Here is an 8,568-nt window from a genome sequence, read left to right on the forward strand (position 1 = left end):
GTGATCTCAGCTCACTGCAACCTCTGCCTCCCAGATTCAAGCGATTGTCCTGCCTTAGCCTCCCAAGTAGCTGGGATTACAGGCGTGCACCGCCAGGCCCGGCTAATTTTGTATTTTTAGTAGAGACAGGGTTTCTCCATGTTGGTCGGGCTGATCTGGAACTCCCAACCTCAGGTGATCCACCGCCTCGGCCTCCCAAAGTGCTGAGATGACAGGCATGAGCCACCGTGCCTGGCCTAGGGGCCAGGGTTTCAACAAACAGATTTTGGGGAGGACACATTCAGTCTATAGCAGAACCCTGGTTCCTTTTAGGGAAGATGGGCTTTGGAACTAGAATCTGAGTTCTGGTCTGCACACTGCTCCTGAGGCCCTCTCCATGCACAGAACAGAGAAATCTCTGCATAAGTTTCCACCAATACCCAACGCCCCCAGCCCCCTGGCTCCCTGAACAGGTGTGTGTCTCCCTTCAGAACAGAGCTGCTCAAACGTCACTGGGGTGTGGCCATGTGCAGGCCGAGGAGGATCACTGGAGCCCAGGAGGTGGAGGCTGCAGTGAGCTGTGACTGTGCCATTGCACTCCAGCCTGGATGACAGAGTGAAACCCTGTTTCAAACAACAACAACAACAACAAAGCCCCTTGGAAGGGGCCTACAGGGAGGGGTGTTGGGGAAGGACAGAGTTCTAACCCACCAGTCAGTCCCAGAGCAGTAGCCCCGGGACCTCAGCTTGGGCCCCTCTAACGGTGGCTCTATGAACCAGGGGCAGGGGCTGCAGGGGACGGGAGGTTTAGGGATAACCCCATGGCATGGGGGACCAGGGTCTAATTAAGGTTAGTGGCTGTGATGCTGTTCTTACTTCAAAACATTACGAAATTGTGGTAGAAAATGTGGTATTACAAAAATGTGGTAGAAAATGCAAACAGTGTGGACGGACAGGAAGCAAAATGGAACGTCTGTTTCTGCCTGTCAGGGGTCATCCCATAGAGGGCTCCTTGTGTCTTTTTTCAGCTCTGTACAAGCACAGACTCAGAATGGCAGATCCTAATGCTGATTTTCTTCAATTTCCTGGCTTTTCCCCACTTTATTTATTAGCTTGCTAGTGCTGCCATGCAAAGGAACACAAAGTGAGGGGTTTATAACATCAGAAACTGACTTTGGGAGGCCGAGGCGGGCGGATCACTTGAGGTCAGGAGTTTGAGACCAGCCCGGCCAACGTGGTGAAACCCCGTCTCTACTAAAAATACAAAAATTAGCCGGGCGTGGTGGTGGGCGCCTGTAATCCCAGCTACTCAGGAGGCTGGGGCAGGAGAGTCAATTGAGTCAGGGCGGCGCAGGTTGCAGTGAGCCGAGATTGCGCCACTGCACTCCAGCCTGGGTGACAGTGAGACTCCCTCTTAAAACAACAACAAAAGCAACAGAAGCTCACTGCCTAGCAGTCTGGAGGCCAGACATGGAGACCGAGGCTCGGCAGGGCTGCTTCCTCCCGGGGATCTTGGGGAGCATCCGCGTGGCTCTCGGGCTTGCAGATGTGCCACCCTGATTTCCACCTGCACCTTCACGTGGCCCTCCCTGTGTGTCTGTGTCCAAACTCACCTTTCTATGCTGACATCAGTCATATTGGATTAGGGCACATCCTACTCACCACATTTTAACTTGGTAACTTCTACAAAGACCCTATTTCAGCCGGGTGCGGTGGCTCACACCTGTAATCCCAGCATTTTGGGAGGCCGAGGCAGGCAGATCTCCTGAGGTCAGGAGTTCAAGACCAGCCTGACCAACGTGGCGAAACCCTGTCTCTACTAAAAATATAAGAAAAAAAAAAGTTGGGCATGGTGACGTGCACCTGTCATCCCAGCTACTCCAGATTCTGAAGAAGGAGAATTGCTTGAACCCAGGAGGCAGAAGTTGCAGTGAGCCGAGATTGCACCACTGCACTCCAGCTTGGGCAACAAAGTGAGACTCTGTCTCAAAACAATTTTAAAATGACCCTGTTTCCACATAAGATCACATTCTTTATTTATTTTTTTTCCAAGACGGTGTCTTGCTCTGGTGCCCAGGCTGGAGTGCAGTGGCACTATCTCTGCTCACTGCAACTCTGTCTCCCAGGTTCAAACAATTCTCCTGTCTCAGCCTCCCAAGTAGCTGGGATTATAGGTGCCTGCCACTATGCTGGGCTAATATTTGTACTTTTAGTAGAGACGGGTTTCACCATGTTGGTCAGGCTGGTCTCGAACTCCTGACCTCAGGTGATCCACCCCCCACCCCCCTCGGCCTGCCAAAGTGCTGGGATTATAGGCATAAGTCACCATGCCCGGCCCACATAAAGTCACATTCTGAGGCACTAGGGGTTGGGACTCCAGCCTAAGAATTTAAATGTAAGGGGACACAAGCCAGGCCATTTACCTAATCTCAGGCCCTCCCTGCAGTGGGCACGCATGGAGTCACCTTTTCCAGCCTTCTCCCTGGACACAACTGCAGTCTCCCATAGACGGCAGTGGCCGTGCCACGGAGCCATGCCACACAGTGAGGCAGCCAGCTCTCACTTGTCCTTCACAGAGAAACCAGCCGGGCGTGGTGGTTCGTGCCTGTAGCTTCAGCACTGTGGAAGGCCAAGGCAGGCGGGTCTCTTGAGCCCAAGAGGTAGAGACCAGCCTGGGCAACATGGCAGGACCCTGTTTCTAGTAAATAATTGATTAAACCAAAAAATAAGGAAGCCACTGGGCTGATTCCCAGGTGGGCGAGGGCACAAGGGAGTGTTGGATGGCCACTGCCGCTCCACAGTCCACAGCCTACGCCCACAGAATGCAGTGGGGCCGCCGCGGCGATGAACCGAGTCTTGTTTGGTTTGTTTCTTGAGACAGGTGCGAGGTGAACGGTCTTCCTGTATCTTGGCATTTTCTTTTTCCTTCCGAGCCTCTGGTTCACAGCCTCTGTCCCCGCCGTCGTTTTTCCTGTGGGTTTGTGAGGATGCGTCTGTCAGTGTTAAAGACACGGGACGCCCGGGCAGCAGAGCTGGGCTGGGGGCCTGGGGCTCCTCTGTGGTCGGCCATTTGCCTGCCAGGGATGTGGGAAACCAGCGAACGGAGCTATAACCACAGTGTCGAGAAAGCCAAAATACTAGGTCTTGGAATCGAGGTGGAGGCAGGGTGGAGGGAAATTGAGGCTCAGGACACCAAAGGATAGGGGAGCCACGTGGTATTTCCAAGGCTCCGTGTGTCCAGGAGCCCTGACTGGCATGGTATCCAGAGAAGTGTCAGGCTGGGCTGGCTGGGGCAGCACTGGAGTCTGGTCCGCCAGGGACGGGCGTGGGGACTATACCAAGGCCCTGGGGAGAAGGTGAGCAGGTGAGCAGGTGAGCAGTGCCACCTCAGCTGCCCTGTCCAGGCTCGTGAGGCACCACACCGCCTGGGGGAGGTGTGGCCAGGCCAATCCTGTGGGCACCCCGGGTGTCTGGGTGGAGTCTCCCCTTGGTGTACCTCCCTGGGGCTGCCCCCCAAAGCATCAGGGCCCAGGTGGGATGCAGGCGCAGTTGGTGACGCCAAAGGGCCAGACTGAACTGTGGGTTCCAATCACGCCAGGAAGCTCAGAGCAGGCTCACACCTGTGGACCAGCACCTTCCCCTGGCCGCTTTCTCTCAGCCACGCAGGCTGTGGCTTCTACCCTCCTCCTGCTGCTTCTTTTTAAAGGTTAAGGGGTGGTGGTAAGAAATCTGCGCTGAGCGCCAGTGGGAGGGATGGGAGGTGGGGTGGAGACCTGCACTGCTGGCCAAACACCAAAGCCAGGCTGGCCTCCCCGCCCTGTTGCGGGCAGGTCTGGAATTTGAGCCCTGCCCTGAACGGGGAGGGCCCTGCCTGACTGCTTGGTAGCTGGGAAGGGGCGGCTCCCCTAGGTGGGCTTACCACCCTCCCAATGCTCTGGTGCTGCAGATGGGGAACTGAAGCTAGGCTGGGCAGCCCATTTCTCCTGCTCACCCACACCCACTGGTTTTCTGGGCTGGGAGCCCTGATAAGCGGTATTTGCCGAAGGGAGAGCCATAGGGCAGGTTCTGAGCTGGGTTCACAGTGGAGGTGGTCCGGACCCAGAGCCACCCCCTCCCCAGGTGACACTCCCTGCACCCTTCTGGCCTGTAGGCTCTCCCTGTGCCCCGCCCCCTGGTCTCCACCCACCACGCTGGCTGCCAGCACACTCAGCACCGGGTGGGTGGATCTGTGTGCACCAGACTCAAGTCCAAGGCAGCCCCCCACACCATTCCCCCACCCTGAGGTCACACCCTCAGGCTCAGATACCCCGGGGCCAGGCTGCTGTTGCTCAGGCAGCTGGCTCTGCGCGCTGGGCAGCTTCATCTGCCCGCCTAGGTGGCTCCACGGGGCGGGCCCCTTGGCCAGGGAGGGCGGGGCGCACAGGGAGACTTAAAGAGCGACCCAGGTCCCCACCCGGGCCTGACCGCGCAGCTCCCACCATGGCGGAGACCAAGCTCCAGCTGTTTGTCAAGGTGCAGGGCAGACTGAGCTGCAGGGAGGGTGTCTGGGAGCGGGTGCTCTTCTGGGCTTTGCTTTCTGTGGCAGGCTGTGGGGTGGGCCTCCCCAATAATGTCTGAGCTCCTCCCTGTGGGTGGCTAAGGGGACTCGGGCAGCCCTACAGAGGCTGAGTAAAGTGGGACCCAGAAAGTCACCCAGAGAGGGGTCCAGTGGCCCTGGTCCTGCTCCCAGCCTTGGCTCCTGGGCCCAGCCTAGTCTTCTGGAGGAGAACCCCTTGGTGGGGAGGTACCAACCAAGCTGCCAGTGGTGGAGCTTAAGGTCAGTGTTCCAGGATTGGGGGTGCTGGGCCAGGCAGCCCCATCAGCTCTCAGGTCGGGGACTGGCGTGTGGGGGCTGGTGTGCTGCTGGCCACAGCACCCAGTCTCATGTGTGAATCACTCAGAAAACAGCTTGTGGGGCCCACCCCACCCCTGCAACCAGCTTTTGGGGACTGAGCCCAGGGGCCCGGCCTGTCCAGGCTCTGATAAGATTCCAGCGGCCAAGCCTGCTCCAGGCCTCAAGGCTCCCAGCACCTCTGCCTCCCTCCCCATGTCCTGGGGACCAAGTCAAGGGCCCTTACTGGGCACTTGGAAGTCGCGCTGACCGAGCTGGAGCTCTGGCGTCCCTCCAGTCCCGCTGGCAGTGGGAGGCGGGTCCCGCCCAGCCTGGTGGCAGGATACCTGGGTCTGCTCCCAGCCCTGACCTCCCCCTCCTCCCGCCCGCCGCTCCACCCACCCAGGCGAGTGAGGATGGGGAGAGTGTGGGTCACTGCCCCTCCTGCCAGCGGCTCTTCATGGTCCTGCTCCTCAAGGGCGTACCCTTCACCCTTACCACGGTGGACACGCGCAGGTGAGGCACCACCCTGGGGACCCCTGCCTGGCCTCACCTCACACTGGTGGGCCGGCCTCCTCCCACCCTGCTGCTGCCCACAGGTCCCCAGACGTGCTGAAGGACTTCGCCCCCGGCTCGCAGCTGCCCATCCTGCTCTATGACAGCGACGCCAAGACAGACACGCTGCAGATCGAGGACTTTCTGGAGGAGACGCTGGGGCCGCCCGAGTGAGAGCCTGAGCAGGGTGGGAGGGGAAGAGGGGGCGCCCAGAGAGGACGCGCGCAGGACAGAGCCCAGGAAGGCGCTGTGGGGTACTGTGGGGCCGAGACGGGGCTGCCCCCCAGTCTGATGGAGTCTCTCACCCCCTCATCCCGCAGCTTCCCCAGCCTGGCCCCTCGTTACAGGGAGTCCAACACCGCTGGCAACGACGTTTTCCACAAGTTCTCCGCGTTCATCAAGAACCCGGTGCCCGCGCAGGACGAAGGTGAAGCGGGGACAGGGGGTTGGATGCCCAAGTGGGAGGGCGTCCTGGGCCGGGTCCTCACCTCGCCGCCCGCCCCTAGCCCTGTACCAGCAGCTGCTGCGCGCCCTCGCCAGGCTGGACAGCTACCTGCGCGCGCCCCTAGAGCACGAGCTGGCGCTGGAGCCACAACTGCGCGAGTCCCGCCGCCGCTTCCTGGACGGCGACCGGCTCACGCTGGCCGACTGCAGCCTGCTGCCCAAGCTGCACATCGTCGACGTGAGCGCGGAGGGAGGGTGGGCGGGCAAGCCCGGTGCGCTGGGGAACGGCAGGTCCTGACCGCGCCCCGCGATCCTGCCCGCAGACGGTGTGCGCGCACTTCCGCCAGGCGCCCATCCCTGCGGAGCTGCGTGGCGTCCGCCGCTACCTGGACAGCGCGCTGCAGGAGAAGGAGTTCAAATACACATGTCCGCACAGCGCCGAGATCCTGGCGGCCTACCGGCCCGCCGTGCACCCCCGCTAGCGCCCCATCCCGCGTCTGTCGCCCAATAAAGGCCTCTTTGTCAGGAGTGAGGGTATCCTGACATCTGAGGGGTCTCGTGATCACTTTCCATCCCCAAACCCCAGGGTGGGACGCTCAGCCTGATAGCCCAGAACCACAGGGGCAGGAGAGCCGGGGGTCGGGCGGGTCCCATCCTCCACGTTAAGAACGCGCAGACTCCAGGTCTCCTGCAACCGGTGGCCTCAGGGATCTCCAGGACCGGACTGGGCTCCCAAACCAGTCAGGCCGGGATGGGGCGGGGTGCCCGGGGTGGATGGGGGCTGGTACATTCCTCAATCCTGTCCGGGGACAGGCACTCCCCTCCCCGCAGGGCACTTCCACAGCATCTCAGGGTCTGCACAGGCCTTCTCCTGTGTGCATCCTCCTACGGGGCTCCGTGCCCTGCCTGGGTGCGGCCTGGGAGGGTGGGAACAAAGTTCTAAGCCTTGGGGAGCCCTGGCCCTGCCTGGCTGGGCCCCTCTCAGCTCCTGGGCTGGCAGGGCTGGAATAGCTGGACGGTCTGAGTGTGCTCACCTCCCTCCAGCCCGGCAAGGAAGTCTCCAGGGAACTGAGATGCTGCAGCATCTGTTCACATCCTGTGGCCCCACACCTAGAGTGCAGGCCCAGGGGCATTCCCTGATCCCTTCCCAGGCTAGTGCCAGGAGTCAGAGCCCCACCAGAGCCTCCAACAAAGGGAGCGGTTTATTTGACAGGGAAGGAACTTGAGGAGCCACCTTAGTCCTGGCCCAGGACAGGCAGGTGGAGGTGGTGGTTGGGGGGGGGTCTCTGATGAGGGCCTCGAAGACTGCCTGTCCCCTTACAGGCAGACTCCTCGTGGGGCCACACTTGTGCTGCACCTTCAGGTCTCATCAAAGTCCACGCCACCAGCTGGTTTCTTACTGAGAAGGAAGAAGGGTGTCACTATGGCACTATGGTGTGGAGAAAGGGGTGGGGTCCAGGGTTGGACCCTGGGTGCAGGAAGGGGCCAGTGGGCGGGTACCTCTTAAACCCAGGGTTGATGAGCGACTCTCCCGGACACCGCCTCCTGACCCCAGGTCCAGGGCCACCTCTCTGGGGATCTGGGTCTGGGGGAAAACAGGATGGGGAGGCTCCTGAACCTGGCAGCATCCCAGCCACAACCTTCTCCGAATAGACAGGCATTCTCTCTGGAGCATGAGACTTGTTCAGGGGAAACTGAGTTCCAGATTAAAGCGCATAGCCCTACTTGAGTCACAGGCGTACATGCCTTACCTGGTAAGAAGCGCTGAGGCCCTGCAGGCCGGGGACTCTTCCTGGGGCTGGCAGCTGTCTCTTCTGCAGCTGGGGAGGAAAGCCCATGGGAACCCCACTCAGTGCCAGGAGTGGGGGCAAGAGCAGGGGACCCCAGTGAAGGTATGAGGTGCCCACCCCCAATCCTACCTGCCAGTCGCCGCTCCAGGCTCCACACGCGCTTTGCCAGGCCCAGTGTCAGCGCCTGCAGTCTGGAGGCTGCCTCTGGGCCTGGTACCTTGGAGAGGTCAAAGGCCAGTGCCGAGGGGCCCCCTGAAAGGGTCAGGGATGCTCTGTCCTCCTGCAGGGTCAGAGCCACAGCTTGCTGCTCACAGGCTGCCCTGGAAGAGGAGAGGTGCTGAGAGCTGTGGCAGATCCTCCTCCTCCCCACCCACCTTCCTCCCTGCTTGGGTCTCACCTGAACCGGGGGGTGATGTCCTCAGCCGCACTCAGACCAAAACGGGCTTTCTAGAGAGCACAGGTGCTTGTCACCAGCTGCCTGGAACCTGAGACCCACTGGGAGCACCCGAAACCTGCCCGACCCCAGAGCCACTTGGGACCCCTAGCCAGTGTGAGGACTACAGCTACAGGGCGGGCAGAGGGTGTCAGAGCCGTCTGGGGAATCCCAGATGTCGGTCACCCCAAACACGATCTGGACTGCAGGGAGGGGTGTGGCGGCTCCCAGACCTGCCCAGTTACCCACGAGGGCCGCCAGGCTGTCCGGCGTGAAGCAGGTGCTCCAAAGCTCCGCGGCGTCGGTCACGCTGGGGGAGAGGGCCTGTCAGGCGGGGCCGCCCGCGGAGCTCCCCGCACCCCTATCTCCCCGCGGACCCCCCACTCACTAGAGGTTGAAGCCGCCGCCTTCCCCCTCCCCGCTTCCCTCCCCTTCGCAGTAGCACACGAAGCGGGGCGGCTCGGGGCCCGGCGGCAGCGTGCAGAGTGGCGGCGACA

The 8,568-nt window shown here is 61.0% G+C and overlaps 2 protein-coding genes across 2 annotated transcripts in view; one reads left to right on the forward strand and one right to left on the reverse strand.

Moving 5' to 3' along the window:
• The first annotated feature begins 4,209 nt into the window (after positions 1-4,209).
• On the forward strand, positions 4,210-6,376 carry CLIC3 (chloride intracellular channel 3). Its single transcript, XM_011957267.1, has 6 exons — positions 4,210-4,491; positions 5,256-5,365; positions 5,449-5,574; positions 5,725-5,831; positions 5,911-6,086; positions 6,172-6,376. Exons 1-6 carry the CDS (start codon positions 4,459-4,461, stop codon positions 6,328-6,330), a joined length of 711 nt encoding a protein of 236 aa, XP_011812657.1. The 5' UTR covers positions 4,210-4,458; the 3' UTR covers positions 6,331-6,376.
• Positions 6,377-7,020: 644 nt separating this feature from the next.
• The window catches only part of LOC105522798 (chromosome unknown open reading frame, human C9orf142), a 3,319-nt gene continuing 1,771 nt past the window's right edge, over positions 7,021-8,568 (reverse strand). Inside the window, exons 3-9 of the mRNA XM_011957401.1 lie at positions 8,460-8,566; positions 8,321-8,381; positions 8,036-8,085; positions 7,768-7,958; positions 7,600-7,668; positions 7,349-7,433; positions 7,021-7,247 (exon numbers count right to left, since the gene is read on the reverse strand). Coding sequence (XP_011812791.1) covers positions 7,208-7,247; positions 7,349-7,433; positions 7,600-7,668; positions 7,768-7,958; positions 8,036-8,085; positions 8,321-8,381; positions 8,460-8,566 — 603 coding nt within the window. The 3' untranslated portion in view covers positions 7,021-7,207. The remainder of the gene's footprint in view (positions 7,248-7,348; positions 7,434-7,599; positions 7,669-7,767; positions 7,959-8,035; positions 8,086-8,320; positions 8,382-8,459; positions 8,567-8,568) is intronic.

This window comes from Colobus angolensis, unplaced genomic scaffold (assembly GCF_000951035.1).
Source record: "Colobus angolensis palliatus isolate OR3802 unplaced genomic scaffold, Cang.pa_1.0 Scaffold44, whole genome shotgun sequence".
In the NCBI taxonomy this organism is placed as follows: domain Eukaryota; kingdom Metazoa; phylum Chordata; class Mammalia; order Primates; family Cercopithecidae; genus Colobus; species Colobus angolensis.

What these genes read in the sequence shown, in the direction of transcription:
- CLIC3 (XM_011957267.1), top strand. Translation starts at nt 4,459, where the DNA reads ATGGCGGAGACCAAGCTCCAGCTGTTTGTCAAG. An exon ending in ACCACGGTGGACACGCGCAG is followed by an intron (nt 5,366 to 5,448) that starts GTGAGGCACCAC and finishes TGCTGCCCACAG; the next exon opens with GTCCCCAGACGTGCTGAAGG. An exon ending in GGTGCCCGCGCAGGACGAAG is followed by an intron (nt 5,832 to 5,910) that starts GTGAAGCGGGGA and finishes GCCCGCCCCTAG; the next exon opens with CCCTGTACCAGCAGCTGCTG.